Source organism: Rhipicephalus sanguineus, chromosome 5 (genome assembly GCF_013339695.2).
Source record: "Rhipicephalus sanguineus isolate Rsan-2018 chromosome 5, BIME_Rsan_1.4, whole genome shotgun sequence".
NCBI classification, from domain to species: domain Eukaryota; kingdom Metazoa; phylum Arthropoda; class Arachnida; order Ixodida; family Ixodidae; genus Rhipicephalus; species Rhipicephalus sanguineus.
Genome location: NC_051180.1, coordinates 186,843,698 through 186,867,000, shown reverse-complemented (window position 1 = coordinate 186,867,000; position 23,303 = coordinate 186,843,698). Strand labels below are relative to the sequence as shown.

Genomic DNA, 23,303 nt, shown 5'->3' with positions numbered 1-23,303 from the left:
TCCGCAGCCTTGTCTTCCATCTGGCGGCTCCGAGCTAAAGAGAAAGCGTGCCAAGAGGGAGCCTCATGGCGCGTTACCTCTGAAATGTCTTCGGGTGTCGTTGGAAACACGAGACGTAGTAAAGAAGAAAGAACGCCACACAGGCGAACACGCAACGAGAGTGTCACTAGTCAACGTCGTCTTCTTCTTCTACTGCATACCAGAACGCGCGCTTCTCACGAACTAGAGGTGGCTACTACAAACAAACCTACAAACGGAGGATGGACAGACCCACGGCATAAGGAGCTTCGCCCCTAAAAACGCAGTTCACAGTTCTTTGGAGCGCTAACTGACAACGGCTAAGGGAAAAGAAAGTTTGCTGCACGACGAAAATAGGAGTATCACCGCGTAAAATATGTCTTTAGGCGGACGACATGCACAACCTCTGTGCGCGGTACACGGCGTTGGGACGATGTTGAGCCTTCGTCTGGGATAACTTCATAGTTAACTTCGCTCACACACCTTAGTACTTTGTAAGGTCCAAAGTACTTGCTCAGGAGTTTCTCGCTGAGGTTTACTGGGAGTCCAAACCCAATCTTGGTCACCAGGTTCATTTGTAACTTGTCGATGGTGGATGTTGTATCTTCGTGCATCTGCACACTGCTGCGTTCTTATGTGCACGCGGGCCAGTTGACGCGCTTCCTCTGCGCGCTGAATGTAATCTTCGACGTCAGGAGCTAGCTGCCCGTGCTGGGAGGTGTCGTCATAAGGAATCATAGCGTCTAGCATGAATTGAACATCTCGACCATAAACGAGGCGGAATGTTGTGAATCGAGTCGTTTCCTGCGTTGCGGTGTTGTACGCAAACGTTACGTACGGTAGGATCGTCCCACGTTTTATGCTGCATATCCACGTACATAGAGATCATGTCCGCCAGCGTTTTGTTTAGCCTTTCTGTCAAACCATTAGTCTGAGGGTGGTATGCAGTGGTCTTCCGGTGGTTCGTGTAACTGAGCTTGAAGATGTTGTCCAAGAGCTTTGCCGTAAACGCTGTCCCTTGGTCAGTGATGATGAATGACGGGGCGCCGTTACGAATCGCAATGTGATGCATGAAAAACTGGGCGACTGCGGATGCTGTCCCGCGTGGTAGTGCCTTCGTCTCAGCGTAACGGGTCAAGTAATCAGTTGCGACAATGATCCACTTGCTTCCGGAGTAAGACAAAGGAAACGGCCCAAGGAGGTCCATTCCAACCTGATCAAACGGCGTACGCGGTGGCTCGATGGGTTGTAGGAGGCCTGCTGGCTGTAAAGGTGGCGACTTGCGAAGCTGACATTCGCGGCATCCTTTCACGTAGCGCTTGACGCAAGCAGCCAGTTTAGGCCAGTAATATAGTTGTCGCACCCGATCAAGAGTCCTCGAGTAGCCCACATAGCCAGATGTCGGCTCGTCGTGGCAAGCTAACAGGTTGTCATCGCGAAGGCCTTGAGGCACGACTAGAAGATGAAATCTGCTGCCGACACCGGTGTTTCTTTTGTATAATATGCCCTCTCGTAAGCAAAATGAGGGCAACGTTCGCGAAATAGGACGAGGAATTGACGCGGTGCCGCCTTCTAAATGATCAATGATCAGCCTTAACTCAGCGTCCGTTCGTTGTTCAGCGATCAGATCCGCCCCGCTGAGAGTCCCCAGGAAGGCGCTGTCGTCTTCTGCAGCTGCACTTTCAGATTCGAGAGGGGCTCGTGACAGCGTGTCGGCATCTTCATGCTTTCAACCCGACTTGTATACGATGGTGACGTCGAATTCCTGAAGTCGCAGGCTCCATCTTGCTAATCGGCCAGACGGGTCTCGCAGGTTAGCCAACCAGCATAAAGAGTGATGATCAGTCACAACTTCAAATGGGCGCCCGTAGAGATAAGGCCTAAACTTCGCAATAGCCTATATTACCGCGAGGCACTCCTTCTCCGACGTTGAATAGTTGATCTCGGCTCGTGACAAACTGCGGCTCGCGTAGGTGATAACTCTTTCGGTCCCATGTTGAGCTTGCACCAAGATAGCTCCGAGACCAATGTTGTTGGCGTCAGTGCGTACCTCTGTGTCAGCGTCCTCATCGAAATGGCCAAGTATGGGAGGAGAAGACAATCTATGCTGCAGTTCCGCAACGGCAGTGGATTGTTCGTCAGCCCATAGAAATGGCGCGTCGTCACGCGTAAGTCTGATTAATGGCTCTGCAATCAGAGAAAGTTTCGATAAAGCGGCGATAATACGCACACAGACCCAGAAATCGTCGAAGACCTTTCTTCTCCGCCGGGGCTGGAAAGCAGCCACGGCAGCAGTCTTCTCGGCATCAGGCCGAACACCAGCAGCGCTCACAACGTGACCGAGGAACTTCAGCTTTTCGTAGCCGAAATGGCATTTCTCAGGCTTGAGGGTGAGGTCAGCCGATCGAAAGGCTTCGAGAACACTCCGAAGGCGATGAAGGTGCTCGTCAAACGTTTCCGAAAAGACGACGACGTCATCCAGGTAGACAAGGCAACATTTCCATTTGAGGTCAGCGAGAACGGTATCCATCATTCGCTGGAATGTGGCCGGAGCGGAACAGAGGCCGAAGGGGAGCACTCAAAATTCGTAAAGGCCGTCCGGAGTTACAAAAGCAGTTTTTTTGCGGTCCCGCTCATCGACCTCTATTTGAGCCACTTTTCAGGTCGATTGAGGAAAAGTACTTTGCGCGCCTGAGCCTGTCTAGAGAATCGTCGACCCGAGGCAACGGGTACACGCATTTCTTTGTGACGTTATTCAGTTTCCTATAATCGACACAAAACCGAAGGGTGCCATCCTTCTTTTTCACCAGGACGACAGGCGATGACCACGGGCTGCTTGAGGGCTGTATTACGCCGTCTTGAAGCATTTCCTTCACCTGCGTTTGAATCGCGCGTTGTTCGGTTGGTGAAACTCGGTAAGGCTGCTGCCGTATAGGGTGCGCGTCGTCGTAGGTGATGATACGGTGTTTCGTAATCGATGTCATACGTATCTTCGACGAATGTACAAAGCAGGTGTGGAACTCCAGCAACAGGTCGCGCAGTCTTTGTTTGTTTTCGCCAGGAAGAGTGAGACTTATGTCGACTCCGCGGAGAGGTGCTTCAGCAGTGTCGATCTCCTCGGAAGGAAAACACTCAGTGACATCGGCTACTCGGTCGGCGTAGGCATTGGCAGCACAAGGGAAAAGGTGCTGGTGGGCGTAGCTGAAGTTTGTGACAAGCACCTCGCAGTGTCCATCACGGAGGTCAACCAGGTTTCGTGCTACGCAGACACCGTGGGAAAGGAGTAGGGAACGATTGCTTTCCGCCACCACTTCGCCGTGTGCTAATCCGTCACACGCCACTTTAACCACGACACTTGCGCGCGATGGTATCGTGAGAGCGTCGTCTATTACACGCAGACATACTCTATGGTGGCTGGTGTCGTTCGCTTCTGTGGCACTCTTTGTCGAGAATGTGACGAGGCGTTGTCGAGTGTCGATGATAGCACCGAACTCTCTGAGAAAGTCCATTCCAATTATTAGGTCTCGAGAACACTGACGGAGAACGCTCAAGCTGACAACAAAGGCACAACCGCGAATCTGTATTCGTGCCGTGCAAACGCCAAGTGGTGTGACGATATGACCGCCAGCAGGTTCCAAGGCGTCGTCACTTTCTTCAGAAGGGCGGCCAGTTTTTCGATAATGATAGAATATTCCGCATCCGTATCCACTAAAGCACTCACTTTGCGACCGTCGATCATTACTGGAATGTCCAAGGAAACCTTTCCGAAATCAGTTGGTGATGTCGTCGTCCGTGGATCGTCGGTTCGCGTAAGCGTCGATGGGGGGCCTTGAGCATGTCCAGTCCGAGCGGTCTCGCCCCCGAAGGTCGCTGTGGTTAGTTTTCCCGGCGTGGGCTGGGTGACCGACCCTGCACCACGCTCGAATAGCTACGGCGACCAGGGGAAAACCGCCGCGGTGATGGGGAGCGAGGTTGTTGCAGGGATGACGAGGATCCACGCTGCTGGGGAACGTACTCTTCGATTTCAGGGGCCGCTGGCCGAACCTAGGTCGCGGTGAGTTCGCCAAAAATCCGCGTAGGCCAAGCTCCCGGTAGGTGCACTGTCGGTATACATGCCCAGCTTCGCCACAGTGGAAGCAGAGAGGACGTCGATCTGGTGCACGCCATACGTCCGATTTCCGCGGGGCCAGTCGATGGTCGTTGCAATACGGGGCCGCTTGGATTGTCTGCAGCATGGCTGGGGCCGCGGTGTGAAGCGGCATTGCAGGTGTGACCGTTGCCTCAAAGCTTGAGCATACGACATCCGGGGGAAGTCACTCGGTGACTGAGGCTCTCTCATAAAAGACGGTTCTCTTACGGCATGCTGGACTTCATCTCGGACAACGCTGGACAACGGAGAGATAGTGGGCGGTGAGGGTACTGACAGCTTCTGAGATTCTTCGCGTATTACTGAGCGTATGAGCTCTCGGAAGCAATCCATGTGACCACCGAAAGCTCCCAAGCAGTCCGTAGTTGAGGCAGCGTTGACTTGTCGTTCGTATGATGGGGCCCGGTGCCGAAGAGTGTTCTCGATGGTCACGGCTTCAGAAAGAAATTCTGACACAGTCTTGGGCGGACTGCGCACAAGTCCACCGAACAGCTGCTTTTTCACCCCGCGCATGAGGTACCGCACCTTTTTCTCTTCTGCCATGTTGGGATCGGCTCGTCGGAAAAGACTCGTCATGTCCTCGGCGTACATTGCAACGCCTTCGTTTGGCATTTGTATGCGGGACTGGAGATCACGCTCAGCTCGCTCCCGACGATCAGGGCTGGCATAAGTCTCAAGAAGACGACGTTTGAAGTCTTCCCACGATGTTAAGATGCCTGCACGGTTCTCGTACCAAACACACGTGCCCTCCATGAGACTGAAATAGGCGTGCCGCAGCTTGTCTGCGTTGTCCCACTTGTGCGCGGCAACAAAGTCGTAGTGAACAAGCCAATCTTCCACATCCTCGTGTGCAGCGCCGTGAAAGGGATTTGGCGTTCGAAGATTGAGCAAAGTACAATGAAGCGGCGTTGTGCCTTGCGTACCGGTTTGGTTGGTGTCGGTTGGGATGGTCGGAGCCGCCATGGTGTCTGGGAGCAGTCCAAACTCAGGGGCTTCTCGTCGAATCCTTCTGCTGGCGCGGTGCACAGGAGTAACCACCGGCATGATGCTTGAGGTCTTGAGCCAGCATGGCGTGGCAAGCCGAAAAGGCGAGGAAGACGAAGGCGAGGAGCGCTAGCCGTTGGATCGTGTCTGTCATTCGCGTCTTGCTACTCGGAGGGGTACGGTGCATAGATTACACCGCACCACCACCAGTTTGTCACGCGCTATAGGCATTGTAGGGGCAAGAACACCGGAACAGCAAGACGCGAATGACAGACACGATCCAACGGCTAGCGCTCCTCGCCTTCGTCTTCCTCGCCTTTTCGGCTTGCCACGGCATGCTGGCTCAAAACACCAGGTGGCAATATTCAACGCATATATAGTGTATCGGCGTACTTGATCGGGCAGACAGAATACACGTACTCTTGTCGGAAGTCTAAGTGATTTGGGAGCGTACGTATGTTGGCATTTGGCACCATGTGCACATATGCGTGAGTGGTTCTGAGGTAGCCACCCTTTGTGCTCGAATACACTAAACGAAGCTGATTCTGCAAAATGTTACTGCGTGTTTTAAAGCATAAATGTAAAGCTATACTCGCACGCTGCGCTTGAGACCCACCGCTCACCGTTCCCCGTGTTTGCCCATTTCTACTCCTCCTTTGCTTCTCTAAAATGCGAAATATCACGTATTCATTCGCAAAACGTTCCAAGAACACAGTCACTGGACAACCGGTAAGAAACGTGCCGCAGAAGTGCGCGTTTCCTCCCCGAATACACTGAACAGCAGGCACCTTGAAGCGGCGAAGAGATAGGCCTCGAACCGGAAGTACCGTAGCAGACAACGCGCCGTTTTGCTATCCACCTATTGCTGCCTCCCCGTGACTTCACACTGCAATGACACTGAGAAGCCGCCCCTCGATATTGAAACCGAAAGTGCTTTTTTAGGGTAGTGGTATTCAAATTATATACGATGCATTCCCGGGCACCATAATAATCTTTTTGGTGTTCCCAACAGCACTGTTCTTATTCAGAGCAACAACCCGAAAATACTTAAAATTCGTGTCAGTGCTCTTTTAATTGAAGTGCAATCAAAGTGTATTGAAATCCGCAGCGTCAGACTAATCTTCCATCGGTAATGGGGTTTTAACGCGATGTTCAAACAATGCAACCTCAATTTTCTCTTGTAATGATCAACCTTACGGTCCGTGTTCTCAAACACAGGTAAGGGAGAGTTGCTTAATGAAAATGGGTTGCAGCTCGGACTTGGTTCGCTTGCTTAGCCTGTGTTTCAAGTGTATCGCAACACACACATCTACTGTGAAATTCATTACACACAAATTGATTTTGGTAAAGCTCGCTTACCTTCTGGGTCCTCGGCGTCGGTAACCTCGTTGACGTACAGGCCAGAGAAGACCTCAATGCTGAGGTCGCGCACGTCTTGCTCGGCTTTCTCCAGGGCGGTCAGGTCTCCCTTGGCCTCGACGTCACGTCGACGACGAACACTGTGGCGAACGTCGCTGCAGTCGGGAGGCTGCGAGGCACGTGCATATCTTTCAGCTAGTCGCCACGACAAAGAGCTTTCCCAGAAACATTTCCTAGCTGGCAGTTGGGAAGCCTCGTCTCGCGTTCCGACCGGCGCGTGAATGCGAAGCAGCTTTTTGTCCAGTCGGAAATGTTGTATAGCCGACGGTTAGACGCTAACTTCTATTGTCGGGATTATTTGTTTAAGAATACATTACCGGGCCTTTTATTGGGTATTGGGCTTAGTAAAGGAAATAAAAATAAATCACGAGCCATTTCACTCTATGAATGTGGATGACTAGAGAAGCACACGGCAATGAGGTGACGCAGAATTTTGATAAAAGGTGCATAAGGTCCCTTGTGAATTGAGTGTATGCTCTTTTAAAGCACTTCCACCTCGATTTGCGCTGAAGAATGGTGTAGTGCACAGGTTAATTATTTATTTACTTGCTATTTATTTATTTACTTTCTTTCTGTTTACCCGTAGTGGACAAGAAAGTCCCAGGATATCACAAAAATGACGTAGCGCGCGCGCGTGAATTTCGGCCAGATTTCCACGTCTCCAGTTTATCGCATGTCGCGTCTTCTCAATGTACAGCGATTCCAACAATAATCGTGCAGGCAGGAATTTTTCCTTGGCGATAATTACATATCTACATACATAGTTCTCTCGACAATACAGATTTTCTATAAAAATATGAAAAAACATGGATGATCCCCCTTTCATAGGAATCGGTATAACACGAAAAAGTGAAACGTGTCTTCACAGGGGTAGTTGAGCGGTTATTGTGCATTGTTTCGCCACAAGGCCGAATGAATTATTGCTATAGCAACAAATTGTAATGTCACACGAAAAACGGCAAGCAGCTCGAACTTGCAGCGCGCTCTAAAGGAGAAAGGACGCACGAAAACAACATATACAGGACGAGCACGAACTAGCAACTGTCGCAATTGTTACTTCTTTGTGTGAGCAGCGCGCTCCTTTAGGAAACGTGGCCTCTGTAGCGAGGGAAGTGACCTTCGTGCTCTCTGTAACGTCAACGGAAACTTACGATGAAAGCACAAGGCGTACAGACCGCCCCCATCTCGACATAAGCCCACGCTAGAGAGACAACCCCTGTAGAGGCGCGCTCGCATCGCAGCGCGAGGGGCGACGACATTTAAAGCGCGCCCTCCGCGCTCTTCGCGCCATCTCGCTAGTGATAACAAGAACACGCTGAAGCCACCGAGTACCGCAAACGGCAAACGGTGTATATACATAGCTCGCCGTTAGTAAGCTAAAGAACGTACGCTTTGTGGCCGAGTGGTTTCGCACCGCGCGCTGCTGAGCGAGGGGTCGTAGGTTCGACTCCCGGCGACGGAACTTTTTCTAGCTTTTTTTCTTTGGCATCTGTTAGTGTATATTTTACAACGTCATATCCGTGACGAATATACGTCATTGGAGCCGCGGTGGACCCCGACATAAAACACTTTCGTGTTAAAGTGTTATGACGGTAAGACAGCTGTCGTCTTCACAGACGACAGGGAAAATTGACAGCCGCCTCATTTGTAGCACAAAGCTACTAGGCAATCCAAACGGATTTCTCAAGAAGCTTCTTAATTGACGAAAAACGGGACGCAGTGTACGTGAGCTTCGAGTTGTCGATTTACTCGTCCTCGCACTGCCAGTTGCTAGCAACCTAGTTCGATCAATTGGTAGAGCGACCGCACGGGAAAGGCGTTGGTCCCGGGTTCGATACTCAGATTAGCACGAATTTTCCGTCAACTAAGAAGCTTTCTTGCTGAGGAATTCGTTTGGATTGCCTCGTAGCTTTGTGCTGCGCATCAGGTGGCTGTCAATTTGCCCTTTCCGCCATCTTGCGGGATTTGCAATAGGTAGCTACTTTCGACAACATGAGTAAATGAGTGCCTCAGTGCGTCGTAAGACTTCAAATGAGCACCCGGGTGAAAAGAGTCGCCGCTCAAAACGTGCAGCTCGCGGTGGTTTGAGCCTAGAAGAGAGAAAAATTCTGAACTTGAAGCGTCGTAATGATCATATGATCACGAGGCACGGCGGACTGGGAGACTCCACATTCATTTTTGATCAACTAAGGTTTTTAACCAAATGATAGTACACGGTAATTTTTTTCTTCCTTTTTTTCACTCCGAGCGAAACGCGGCCGCCGTGGTCTGTTGAGCGCCCTTAGTCTCGACGATTCAATATGTTCCACTTTTTAACACTCTCATTACCAGCCCAATCCTATCGAGAGTATGTTATTGATGAATTCTGATGAGCGCTTCTGGGCAGCTAACGCCATTTGAAGTGTTAAGAGAGGCAGTATTTTATCAATTTCGCTTTTGAGTATCTTTTTTCCGCTACGGGGGGATTTTTAAAGCTCTTTCGCACTCGTGGTTTCGGTTATGGCGTCAACGTCGCTGGCTGGTGCTCCACGAAAACGGCGAATTTCTACGCATTACGATGAAGGTGAGCGTCAATCTCTGGATGATGGTAGCAGCACAGAAACGGAAGACGACTTCGATTCGATAGACTTCAGTACGGACAGCGATAGTGCGTAAAACCGCCTCGGAACATCAGCAGGTATCCGCCGGTAAGTTTCGCTCTCTCCTCGGGCCGCGCGTTGATATAAACGTATCCGGTGCGTACTAAAGATCACAGCTCTTATCTGCAAGGTGTCAACATTTTTCAGGCGGGAGCATTTGGCGCCGGCTGCAGAAAGAGAGGAGTTCTCTCCGCGAAGACGGCACGAAGTGGACCTTGACATAATGCTCCGGAGTGCGGCGCGGCGGCTTCTTCGTGTTGTTTTTCGCTACAGAAGTCGTCAGAGAGATATGCAACCACACAAATAAGTTTGAGTGGATGCACCACATTTTCGAAAAGCCAAAGCACAGTGAGACGAACGGATCCTGGAGGGAGGTCACTGAGGAGGAGATGCGCATGTTCGTCGGACCTGCACGAATCATCCAAATCCTGCGCCTATATTGCTATTGGAGTCAACGCCACATATTTCCACGCTTTCTTCCACCGCCAGTGATGCCACGGAAAAAGTTCGAGGCATTGCTTGCCCTCTTGAGTGTCTCTGACCTGGAGAAGACGACCGTCGCAACCCACGCGGAGTTTCACCACGTGTCTTCTCTACTGCAACACATGAACGATTCATCCGTGCTATTTCTTCAACCGCGTCGGAACCTTTCCGTGGATGAGAAAATGGTGAAATCTGAAGATCAGTATGGTAATACGAAGTGCATGAGGGACAAAGTGGTCAAATGGGGGCACTAATTATGGGTTTGGCAGGTACTTCAGGGTGCCCAGCACCAACCACAAAAAATTGAAAAATACCACAACTGCAAACTATGCTACGCAGAAAGAAAAGTTTAACAGAAAAAAAAAAAAATCTGCGAGACATGTGTAGCCAACCTTTGTTTCACCGCTTCGAGAAACTGCTTCGCGCGGTGGCATGATAGGTACTAGTTCTTATATTTTTGTACGTATGTAAATAACCTTTGCACTTACAGAGCTTATATTTTCAGTATTATTGTATAAGGGCTTTGTGTTCAGGAAGAATATTTTTATTTTTTTTTATGTTCACGCTGTGAAGAGTAGCATCGATGTTTTTATGAATTTTTTTCTATTTGTTAGTTTTCTTGTTTTGATAATTTTTTCAAAATATTCAATATATATCTGTAGTCTGAAATTAACACTTTTGGAAATACCAACTCTTTCTTTAGCATTTGATACCCTACACTTCATCATCAATCAATTTCTGTGGAAAGAAAAAAATATTTCCTGGACTACCTAAACACAACCGATTTTTCCGCGGTCACGAAGGTGTTAATATTTGTCTAAAATTAAAAACTGCGCACTCGCAACAATGCGCCAGTGGTGCCACTTGTAAAAAGAGGCAAGCATCCGAGCTCTCGCACCGAAATTTATTGGTAAAAAATTGCGATTTATTGATTTCGCAGAGAGCCGATTTTTCATCCAGCACGGCTGTTCAATTTTCTGTTAAACTGTGAGGAGTATTCTAAGAGCAGATCAATAAATCATTACTGTCAGGGCTGGTTCTGTAGAATGACTTCGTCTAATGACCAAGAAAATGAGGTGCTTCGCCAGCTATAAATTTTTCACCGATGCAATGCTACTGATGCAGAAGATTTAGGCCACTGAAGTGGAATCGGAAAGCAGCGAAAATGTCCGAGCCATCAATATATTTCAAGCACATACGCGTGCACATCGATTTAAGATTGGAATCACCACTGTCTAGTAGCGGTACGGCCCACTTTCATATCTCGCGCTGATCCTTGTTACTCGGTAAACCAAACGCGCCTTTTTGTCGTTCTCTTGTAAACGGAACCCGCCCGCCGGCACGCAAAACGTGTTCGGCACCGTCGTTTCACACCTACACTTCAGCTGTTGGTTGGTTGGTTGAAAAACTTTATCAAGGTCCTGCAAGGCACGCCTCAGCGCGCAGCGGGCGACTCCCACGTGGGGACCGTCAGGCCAAGCCTGCCTGTGTCAAAAAATAATGCAGCAGATGCACAGAAAGCACCAGAACCATCAGCTCGTGTCGCACCGCGCAAGCGTTTCGGCACGCGAGCGATGCCCTCTGTGGCTCAGTGGCGCCGCGTTGCGACAGCTTTGGGCAGCGTATGAAGCTGAACCGTAGCGTGACGGCGAAGTTTCTTGACCACGAGAAATATTAAAGCACTCTGGCTGTTCCAAGGCCGCGCAACAACAACAAAAAAAGTGTGGCTTGTTGCGTCGCGCTGAAACAAGGGCACGAGCGGGAACGCTGTGTTGACAGTTCCGTCCGCGTTGGCGCTAGTAGACATACAGCCACGCGCATTTACAAAAAAAAAAAAAAAAGACAAAAAGCTTTCGTTGTGGCGTGCGCGAGACGTTGTATTCCGCCATATATGGCCATGCTGGGGAGCCGCTGCGTTGGTGTCCTTGAACGACAACAAAGGATGTCAGCATCGGGTACCATGAGTTTCCGTGCGACACTGAATGGCGTTAGAAGTGCACACGATGAAATAAGATATCGTTGTTTCCGTAGAAATTAGTGTATCCAGAGGAGTGTTGATGATATCATCGCAAATAATATGTGCCAAGAGTTCGAGGCTCTTCAAAAAAACCCGTAACACAAGAAAACCCGCAACACAAAGACACTCGCCCGTTCTTTAACCACCTTGGTAGGATCCGTCTTGTGGCGCCACAGCGGCAATACTTTCAACTAAGCAGCTCCCGCTGTTTTCTTGGCACGAACGGGGCCGCGCCTTTTTTCTTTTTCCTCTTTTTTTTTTTATCGAGCGGCCGTGGCTGTTCGAACCACGAGGCATTGATTCGCCTGCGCTGAGCCACAGATACAAGAACTGTTCTTGTATCTGTGGCTGAGGGGAAGCTGAAGAAACAATCAAGGAACGGAAACTAGTCTCAAGAAAGAAATAGAATCCGCACCGTTGTCATTCCGTACATGCATAACACATCTCACCGCCTAAAGAAGATTGACAACCGGAACAAAATCAGAGTGGTGCTATCCGCTCCAGAGAAGCTGGAACGGCTTTGCTAAATGACGAACCCATTTAAGAAAAGGGAAGAGCCATGCACAGTCAAGCATCGGGACCCATTTGTAACGTGTGCATCAGAAGTAGTATACGAGGTCCCATTATCACGCGGCTTCAGCAACATCGGCCAGACTGGTCGGTGTCTGAACCGAAGACTCATGGAACACAAGAGGAAGGTGGGGAACTATCGTGACGGCAGTCTGTCGGTGCACTGTCATGAGTGTGGGTTGAAGAATGGAAGGACTTGTAAACCATTGAATGATTTGTGTAGGGTGGTACCTAGAAATAGAAGCCAAGATGTGAGGGAGATAATAGAGGCGGTTTTGATTGCAAAGACGGGTCAGTCATGCGTAAGCGCACCATCCATTATCTTGTCGTCTAAAGAAACACAGTTTCTCAGCACGTTCACTTAATATCAGCACTAGGATTTTGTGACGTCATGAAGAAAAGAGTTCATATTATGCATTTTCTAAAATAAATGTCAGTTGGAAGTAAGCGCTTGTGTTCTCGTCACCTCCCTTTGTCCTTGTTTGTGCGCGCTTAAGTGATCGGTGATGGAAAATCACCTAGCCCAAAAATCAGTGCTCTCGGCATGAAACATTTTCGTGTTGAAACATGCTTCTATAAACTTCATTCTGATACACTGCCGATAAAAACATGGTAAAAAGGAAAAGGTATCTGTGTTTCTTCTTTTAACTGCCATCTATGTGATGTGCCGGAGACAATAGGCAGGTTTAGAATAGCATATGCTAAGTTAGCGGTCCTTGCGGTCGACCGCTATTTCCGTCACTTAACGGGGGCCCGCAAGAAGTTTGCGCACAAAGCATGCGCAGTTGCGGCAAACACTAACGCAAAGCTTGCGCACGCTATTCTAAAACTGCCTAATAGAACATTGCTTTGTTAGTTGCAAAGACTGTGCCACGGTGACACACGCAGGGGGTTCACGAACGTTTCTTTTACCTTTCACACTTTCCTCTCACAGTGCTCTTGGTTTGCGGGGTGGTGTCGCCGTCTGGGAGCGACAGAGGGAAGTGATGCATAGCCTCTGCGAATACCTTCGGCAACGCGCCGTTGCACCGTTGCTACTGCCGTCCCATTTGGCGCGTTTCCAAAAGAGGTGTAATTTTGTCGACGTCTTACACAGTGAGGTGGCGGCTTTAGCCCAAGCCTCGCTAACAGCATTCACGCATCCATCCATATTACAAAATAGCTCTGCGAGGCTCGCGTGGCTGTCGCACCGCGTTCCCCGCTCGAACCGTGAGAAAACACGGCCAGACGCGCGTCGCCTTCCCGTCGCGTTTCTAGCCCTGACGCCATAAATCTAGCACGTGTTCCACTTACGGCTCCGCTGTAACACACACACACACACAAAGAGAGAGAGAGATGACGTGTTCATGGTAGAGACCAAGGCAGCAACCAAAGGAAACTGTTTAAATTACCTCTAAACAGGTCGATGTCCTGTCCCCATCCATTGATTATGTATCATCTTGTGCGCCATACTCTCGACTGTCTAATAACATACTGTCCGCCGCATCTTGCCTGATCTCTAAGCGCAATTCCGCGTCATTGTGGCAGGTTGACGGAGTAATAAGATGAGACAGCTTCAGGTTGGGCTCGCTCTATGACAATCTAGGCAAATGCCAAATTTTAGCATTGGCTGCGCGTGCCGTACCCTATACAGCCAATATTTTTGCCACATCTTGTTATATTTGAACCAAACATTTTGAAGTCGACGGAGGTGGTTTCATTGCAAATGAGTTCTGCGGAATCCCGCAAGGGGGCGGAAGGGTTAGCAAAAGGAAAATTTAGTCACCCGTTTGTAGCACGAAGCCACAAGGAAATCTCTACGGATTTCTCGGAAAGAAAGCTTCTTAGTCGGTTGTCAATTTGCCCTTCCTTAACCCTTCCGCCACCTTGCGGGCTTCCGCAGAACTCATTTGCAATAATATCATGAAGTACATGTTCTTCGAGTTTGCCTATGCATTCGCCCTCGCGCTGTCAATGCCTAGCTTCCCGATTAGCTCAGTTTTGTAAAGCGACCGCCCCGGAAAGGCGTTGCTCCCGGATTCGAACCCCGGACGAGGACGGATTTTTCGGCAACTAAGAAGTTTTATTTCTGAGAAATCCGTATGGATTTCCTCGTGGCTTCGTGCTACAAACGGGTGACTGTCTATTTTTCCCTTTCCGAAGGTGGTCTCAGATTCTCAACGGCCTCCAACTAGCAGTTTCGTCAGTGGTCCTTGTTGCGATAATGCCATATGTTCCTTGAAGGACGTGTTTAATTGCCGCAAATTAGGACAGCACAAGATTGTGGTGTCTCAGTTTGGCATAATAAATATGTCCTTCAGCAAACACCAACAAGACCAAGAAGCAATTCTAGTGTACCATATTATATACTATACCACAACTAGTAGAAAATTCCGATTTTTTTTTCTCGTTCCAAGGAAGTCGGTGGGTTCTCCGGTTTGAGAAGAAAACATAACACTTGTACAACCTCCATGCACTGTGATGGCGAAAGAATTCCTGTAAGCTTTTTTTTTATATACCGTATATTTTAGGTCACTGATGCTCTTTCCTTTTTTCTCTTCTTTATCCTCTGCCTGTCGACTGACCTCATCACAGAGCCAACTTTTGATAGTTGAAACCATGAAAAGACAGACCGAAGTTGCGTCTACCACGGAATGGACCCGAAGGCACACACACCACGTCATCGCAGCCACCGCTGGACTTGAGGCACAGTCGCACGTTGCACTGGTAGTAGACGGACGAAGTGTAGGGGAACTTGTGCGCCTGGAAGGTGACCGAAGCGCGGGTCTTGTTCATCGTGTACTCGAACGGGCCCAGGATCTCGCTGTCCACGGGACATCTGCCAAACAATGCAATGATGTCAAGCGGTGTTTGTTGCCAATCTAGGAAATTAGATAGCGGCGAATTCTGAATGCTCTTGCATGCAGCCTTCAATGAGCCGAACAGTGTGAGACAGCCGCTCTCGCACTTGCTACACGGGCTTCACCAAAACAAAAGCGCTTTCATGACCAGGCGGGCATCACCAGCGACAGGTTTCTATCACTCTTAGAATTTTACGTAACTTCAACATCTGTCGCCTATGACAACAAATTTTACGTACAACGAGCAGGGATTTGCAGTGGTTCTTCGTTAGCTTTAGGTGATGTGTTCCGGTCCCATGTTGACAAACGCATTTCCAGCTGGCTCAGTGAAAGGTCCCGTGGTCATGGTATACCGTTACGTGGGCGATTTTTTAGTTTCTACAAGTTCGGCCACTCAGGAGCTTAATGCAGTGCAGATGATGCTTCTTCAAGAATCAGAAGGGCTAAGATTCACATTCGAACTGCCGCACGAAGGTGCATTACAATTTTAGACATAGTTTTCTTCAGTTCCGTAGCGCACATTTGTTGGGCGTACAATCCCCGCGGCACGAAAGTTCTATTACCTTATCAAAGTGCCCATTCGAAAGTTACAAAAAATCACAGCATATCCACGGAGTGAATGATGATGAGTGGGCGAAGCAGCGGAGGTTCATCGGTAAACCGTGAATCTTCCGTGAATTCTGCCCAGTACATCATCACCGACGTGAGATCGGACGCGTTTATACTAAAGGTTCGATGAGTTATGACGACTTGCAGCTCACTTTAATTTTACATGTACGCTGTGAATTTTCATTGTTTAGAAAACCATTGCTTTAGAAAACATCTGGCGTCTTTCGTTAAGCAGCTGGCGTCTTTTCGTTTTGCTTTAGAAACATCTGGCGTTCTTTCGTTTTGCTTTTACAAAATATCTGGCGTCTTTCGTTGGTTTATTTCATCAATCAACGGCGTTTTGAACAAAATTTTTATTGTTTAATCACGCACAGGAGAAATCTCACCAGGCACTACCTTGGAGGTAAACAATGGCTGCTAATGGGAATGAGAGACAGAAGAAGTCGGCTTTTAGTTAACACTTACACTTCTACTTCTACTAACGTTTCCTACTGGAACATGCCAATGGCTGCTAATGGGGAATGAGAGACAGAAGAATTCGGCTTTTAGTTAACGCGCACGCTGCGAATTTTTTATTGTTCAACAACGCACAGGAAAATTCTCCCACCGGCACCACCTTGGAGGTCAAAGCGTAAGACTGGTTACGCACTACGACTACGACTACTACGACTACGACTACGAGGGACGAACGGGTGCCGCCTTAAGGAGCTTCGCCCCTAAAAGAAGCGTACTAACAGCGTGCTTGAAAGCAGCTCTTCAAAACGAAAGTTATAAAAAGCATAGTAACCGCGTGCTTGAAATTATAATTAATCTAAGTACACGGGCCTCAAACATTGTCGCCTCCATAGAAAATGCAGCCGCCGCTGCCGGGATTCGATCCCGCGACCTTCGGGTCTGCAGTCGAGCGCCGTAACTACTGGACCACCGTGGCGAAGCCACATGCTTGAAAGCAGCTCTTCAAGAATCGTGCGTTCATGAAGTGACAGCAAGCGTCGGAGTAGAGCTCAGCAGAATAAGGGAAGCTCGATACCCTTCGAATTTGATTTCCAGTGTTTTTGAGACCGCCTTGGAGCAGATGACGCGCACAAAGACGGTGTACAGGGGGAAAAAAGTCAAGAAAAAAAAAACGCCGGTGAAAGTGGTCCCTTACATTCATGCTATATCACACAATCTCAAAAGGGTTGCCTCCCTATAGTTAAAAACAGCGCGAAGAAGACGCGGACAAGAAAGAACACATGGCTAGCGCTGACTGCCAACTGATGGTTTATTGTTAACTATGGATGGTTAACTATGGATTCTTACCAACTGGCTCGCATTCACTCGCTTTTAGGTTGCCTCCCGTCATGGTGTCCGCATCGCAATGTCAACGCCATGTAAACTGTCTGCTGTGTGCGCCATGATGAGCAAAAAGAAGCAGAAGGTGTGTCCCACAAAGCCTGCAACTGTATTCAGTGAGTGCGCAGCTGGGGTTATGTACCTTATTCTATTCAGTTGCGGAAAGAATATAGGCCACACCGGGCAGTGTTTTAACGATAGGGCTAGACAACACCGTCTCAATGTAAAAAAGGGATTCGGCAGCCTGCTGGCAACGCATTGCAAGGTGTATGGATGCTACCTCAAGCTCAGTGAAGCAACAGAGCAAAAAAAAAAAAAAAACAGAGAGAGAAGGGATAGAGGCGTATTCATAAGGCAAAGGGGCGGCGCCTGCGTTAGCACGGCTGCACTATCACTTCGAGATAAAGAGCTAAGTTTTCTCAGCAGCACCTTGCGGTTCGTTATTGTTAAGAAAAGAAAAAAAAACTGTGACGCGCGTGCACATGAGCATGTGTATTGACTGTGCTATAAAATCTTCTTTCCACTGTGGAATAAAATCACTTAGAAGTTGGCGTCCGTCCTTTGTGTCCTCGTTCAATTTTCACCAAAACGTTTCTTCAAATACGTACGTCAACTCATTCGGGGGGTTTGCCTTCAAATTCTTTGTTATGAAAGATATAATGTGGCAAATAACGAAAGCCGTAGCAGATGTTCGTAGTAACGTTGCCGCAATGTTCAACTCACCCTTCGTTGTTGATCAGTGGCTGCTCGCCCCAGTTGAGACCGTCGCGCACGAGGCAGTTCGTAACACGCATGCCGTAGGTTTCTGCAAAAGGCAATGCAATAGTTAACGCCTTGTCGGCATGTTCGCTTTGTGTGGGCTTTCTAGGTTTTCTTTCTTCTTTTCAATTTTTTTGCAGCGCTCGTCTCTGTTCCCTTTCTTGTCCCTTGTCCGTTCTGCACTGGTTGTTCAAGATGGATTACCGACTAGCCCAATCTCAAACTTGGCTTTCTAGGGCTGCTGATATATGGCGCTCATTGTGATGTTATTAGAATCAGCGCCGCAAGGGTCTTTGCTTTAAACGCACAATCCAGTTAATCTCCTAGGTCTTTCCGCCGCCGTTCTTTTAAGGCGAAAACCTTATATGCCTCATCAGACGCGAAAAGGGACCGTCTACATTGGCGTCAACACGAACGACACAAAAACGTCACGTGATCAGAGATTACGGCATGATGCCGTCCATGGAGGAAGGAAAAAAAACTGGAAGGGAGCGTCATGTGACAATATTGTAACCTAGTCATCAAATTTTTAAAAAGTTATAAATAGGCCCTGGTCACGCGATAGGCAGGCGCTACTATTGGTGGGCTCGTTTTGGTTGCGCCTGCCGTGGGCGCTGCGGGAACATAGTCCTACCCAGGAGGCACCCCGCACTGGCCGGGAGGGACGGCGCCAGATCACGTGACGTTCCTTCCTAGTTTTTTCCTTCCTTGCGTCACGTAACATCACGTGACATGATGAAGTCATCGCGTGTTGAAAAGTGGGACGATGCCGGAGGCAGTGTAAACCAGGTGAGGAGGTGCAGAAATCTTCCGACGCTAGAGGCATTGCAAAACACGTTTAGTGCAGAAAAATTCGGGGGTACAAGAAGACGGCTTTCGAGTCGTCTTAGGCGTAAGGCACCGTGTGACCTTTGATGAGGTATTTCATGCTCCACATCACTGCGAGTACTATACACGCCTGCCACTTACAAATGATGTCGCACTCGTCGTGTATTGCAGGTTACTTCTCCATGTGCATGCACTAGAACTTTCTCTACATCTTTCCTTCCGAGAGCAGCCAGAGAATGAAACGAACTTTCCTAGAACTTAAAATAACAGAGAACTGAGCTCGTCGATAAGTATTCATGTTCAAGAGACCGGGCGTGCAAACACGGACACAAGAGAAGTCAAGACACCACAAACGCCAACTAACTGAAAAGGCGCACAACGAAAGCGCACGATGATAGAAGGCACGAAACTTATCTGCGCATGCCCAAGCAATAGGCGAACCTATCAATCCGGCACGCGTGGTGGTCTGCGTGAGAGATAACTATTCAGATACATGCAGGTTAATCGATGGTTGGTTCACGCATGCTCTACCACTATTATTGATATGCCAGGGCTCAGCCATTGAACGCGTTTCTTCATTCCTATGCCGGTATGAAGTCACGCATTCATCGAATTTTGGCGTGCACTTACATTTTGGACAATGTAAAGATAGATTAGATGGTGAGCCTCTGGTTAGCGATCTCTTATGTTCCATTAATCTCTGGTTAATACAGCGACCCGTTTGCCCTACGTAAAAGCGGCCGCAGCTGAACGGAATCTTAAGCACCACACACGTACGGCACTCAGTAAATTTGGCGGTATGTTTCGCAAAACAAATATCAGTCCGCTTCTTGTCTATCACCCGCTCATTCTTTCTCTGCACTGCGGCACATATCTTACCTAACTTATTGGCAGCCATAAAAACAACACTAACAACATTAACAACATTATCTACTCCCTACTTTCTTTTGCCTATGAGATACGCAATGAACGTCAGGAATACTGACGACACGACTTTTCCTATTGCTTTCTGCAACCTCCGGTAGCGATTCTACAACATCGCTTCTGTCACTTGCCCTTCGAACTTCAGAGCAAATCTGAATCACCATATTTTACAATATAGCATCCGAAAGTTGTTTTACTTTATGCACCCCATGTCATATCTAACTATCTCCTGCGATTTTTTAAGAAAAGAAACGTGAATGGAATTAATGTGCTGGTCACACTTTTCGGTAGGATCAGCCCCGGTGACATCAGCGACATAGCTAGTGAAGCAAAATGCAAATCAGTTCTGCGGAAACCCGCAAGGTGGCGGAAGGGTTAAGAAAGGGAAAATAGGCAACCACGCGTTTGTAGCACGAAGCCACAAGGAAATCCCTACGGATTTCTCAGAAATAAAGCCTCTCAGTCGCCGAAAAATGCCTCCTGGTCCCGGACCAGGGGGAATGTTTCGGCGACTAAGAGGCTTTATTTCTGAGAAATCCGTATGGATTTCCTTGTGGCTTCGTGCTACAAACAGATGGTTGTCTATTTTCCCTTTCAGAGCTAGTGAAAGAAGAAGATAATGTTTGATAAAAAGAAAGGAGAGGAGGTTGGCCTGCCACTGCTCACCGAGACGGAGGGGGAGAGACAGGGATAGAAGATGCCGTGCACTTGACGTCCCACGCGCAGTGCCCCACCGTACTGGAGCTCCAAAATTGTGACCATAGTGATATCGGTGTTCCATATCCAACAGTTTGGGTGAGTTGGTATCCCATGACGTTTTGAGTGTTTAGCGCCATTCAAACAGAGTAAAAGGAAACAAAGGTGGGTGCAGGAGGGAGTACAATACGACAGCTTGTCCTCCCTTCTATCCCAACCTTTGTTTGCTTTTACTCTTTTTGAGTTGCGCTAAACACTCAGAACGGCCATATTCAATGCCCCGAGAAGCTGCCGACGTGTCTGCGAGAACTTACAGCAGAACCACCACGTCTAACTACAACAGCAATCCGACAATGCTGGTCCTCCAACACGGTGGCTCAGATGACATTAATGCCAGCCATTGTATGCAGGTGGCTATGCCGTCTTGCAGTGAGGAGCTGTACACACGTCACGTTGTCTGCGTGAACGGCAAGAATCATCGCACAGCACGCGCTTTATAAACGAGTATTTAAGTTGTCTCGCTCAAACGTGTGTTCAGCACCAAAGTAGAGTCCTTGGATATTGAAAGACTCTGGCCATAGCTAGTGGAGCTTGGTCTTAAGTAGCGAATGATGCGTCAGTGGCACTTACCCTGGTAGTCAATGCTGATGACGAGAGTGAGCGGGTCTCCGATCTTGACATTCTCGGCTATGACTTCTTCCTCAGAGTCGCCAACGAAGATCTTCATGCTGCATCCGGGCATGGGTGCCGTGGCCACCAGAGGCGTCGTTCCCAGCATGCTGCCATAGGCAAACAGGGAACTTTAGTCATGGCTGGGCAGGTCTGCCCGGCCACACAAAATCCTCCTTCAATGCATTTTTACCGAATGAGGGAGGGGAAGATGCGGTTTCGGATACATTTCTTTTACTGCACCTACTTCATGTATAAGAGCGCCATAGGAGTAACAAGTATGTGCGAAACGAGACTGACCAAGTTTAGTGAAAACGATCATAACCTTAATGCCGGCTCCTACTGGCTGCAGAAATTAGCATCGCGTTTGCATCTACTAAGTGTTGGAATACATTTTAATGTTAGAGAGCAAACTTCTGGGGCCTGTGGGAAAACATCAGCTGGGCTGGGACTCCTCGTGGCTGGTAACGTGAAAACTAGGGCGAGTTGGTTCGGGAAATGGGAACAATGCTCCTCAGACTGCGATTAACTGGCGCAACAGGTATATTGGACAAACCAGGAGATGGATTAACGACCGGCTCAAGAATGTAAAAAAAAAGCGGACAGATATCTCGCCATTCAATGTGACGCATGCATCTGCGAGCCTCTGTTTGAGAACTGCCGCATAATTGGTAAAACTTGGGAAATAATCGAGGCAGTAGCGATTGGCCGCTCGTGTGAGAAATGTGTAAGCGTGGCATCAATAGCCCTGATCAAGAAATAGTTATTTCTTAAGAGAGCACGAGTCGTTAACGGTTAATGGCCTGCGTTGATATTTTGCTGATGTGGTTTTCTGCTTTTTTTGTTATTTCCACGCTGTTGTATGTTCTTCTTCAGTGCCGCTTATATACGCGCGTTTCTGAAGCAAATAAACCATATGTAGTTCAGCGTCTTGTTTATCCTTCTTATCATCATGGTGGCTGGGAGAGAGATAAATGAAGAGCGAGGACGTAAGCGAGATTGGACCCTGTTGGCACTCATGAGGGTGGTCTCAAGAAGAGGAGAGAAAGCCGAGACCCAGAGTCGTAATCCGCCTCACTCTCTATAGCCAACGTCGTAAGTCATGGCGGACGAGCCTTTGCAGAAGCTCGAAGTGAAGATTAGGCGTTGCACTGAACCACATATCAGGTCTGTCACCTGCTTCAGGAACTCGATGACACCTACTTTAGTTAGCAGAATGAAATGTGTTGCCTCTTTTGCGCCCAATCGACAAATTAATCCCTAGCATTTTGAAAGCAAGAAAGGCATGCAGACAGAGGAATAAATGACACCAGCGCCGGGTATGAAACGAAAGAGCGCTTCCCCTGCGCACATGCGCGCCCTGTGGCCGAGAAGAAGCTTGGGACAAAACATATCTGCGCATGCTCATGCGTGGCAGCTCTACCTTTCAATCAGCTGTACTTGCGGCTCGACGCTAGAGATTGGCTCTTCATTTCTTCTTCATGCAACTAGCTCGACTTTCTGTCGTTGTGCATGGGATTTATATTGCACCAGCCCTGGTAGCTTAGCAAATTATGCGTCGTACTGGTAATCTGGAGGATACGAGTTCGCCAGTAGCCCTGAAGTGGTAAATAAACTGATTGATCGATTGATTGATATATTGATTGATTGGTTGTTGATAACCGGCCATGGCAGTCCCATTTAGATGTGAGCGAAGAGCAAGGACACCCGTTTACGTACCTGACGTTGAAAAAGTTGGTGATGGTTTTCTCTTTAGTCTGGTACCGACATCGGATATGAAATCCACGACCCTGGTTTGTCACCAGCTTTCGGTGAGGTTGCACCACCACGGTGTTGAAGTACTCCACTCCTTCATCCTGCATAAAGGATAAACGTGTTTGTCCAATGTGAAGGTCGTTCTGTGGGTGGCTATTGGCAATAAGGACAGTCGAACGCTATTGATGTGAAACTGCTCACAAATGAAGGTTGGCTTTAAACGGTCCAAGATGACAGCACCAAAAGAGGAAGCAGCCTTTAGCCGCTAATACAATGAAACGAAATTTCGTGTCAGTACCCCTTTAAAGATACCCTGAAACGGCTTTCTGACATTTTGTCAGCGTTTAGACTACAGCATCATGAAATCGTTCGCATCATAAGTTACGCGACGCACCAACTTGTATCTAGGCAGCTGACCCTCCTTCTCAGCCCTGTCTTTCCTCCTTAACTTGCCGAATGCGCAGTCGTCGCTGGCGACGGCAGCGCACTCGACGGGTACCGCTGCGCTACCCTCTCCCTGGCTCTCTCCGCTAACGACAATCTGCAAACGCCAAGAAGTATGCGGACAAACGAAAAGTACTTGAGAACGATCACCGATAAGCGTAAACTCT

At 48.6% G+C, this 23,303-nt stretch overlaps 1 protein-coding gene across 1 annotated transcript in view; it reads right to left on the bottom strand.

Moving 5' to 3' along the window:
- Positions 1-23,303, bottom strand: part of LOC119394516 (cuticlin-1) — a 179,815-nt gene that overhangs the window by 11,937 nt on the left and 144,575 nt on the right. Inside the window, exons 5-9 of the mRNA XM_037661840.2 lie at positions 22,657-22,793; positions 20,899-21,047; positions 17,785-17,866; positions 14,933-15,095; positions 6,509-6,677 (exon numbers count right to left, since the gene is read on the bottom strand). Coding sequence (XP_037517768.1) covers positions 6,509-6,677; positions 14,933-15,095; positions 17,785-17,866; positions 20,899-21,047; positions 22,657-22,793 — 700 coding nt within the window. The remainder of the gene's footprint in view (positions 1-6,508; positions 6,678-14,932; positions 15,096-17,784; positions 17,867-20,898; positions 21,048-22,656; positions 22,794-23,303) is intronic.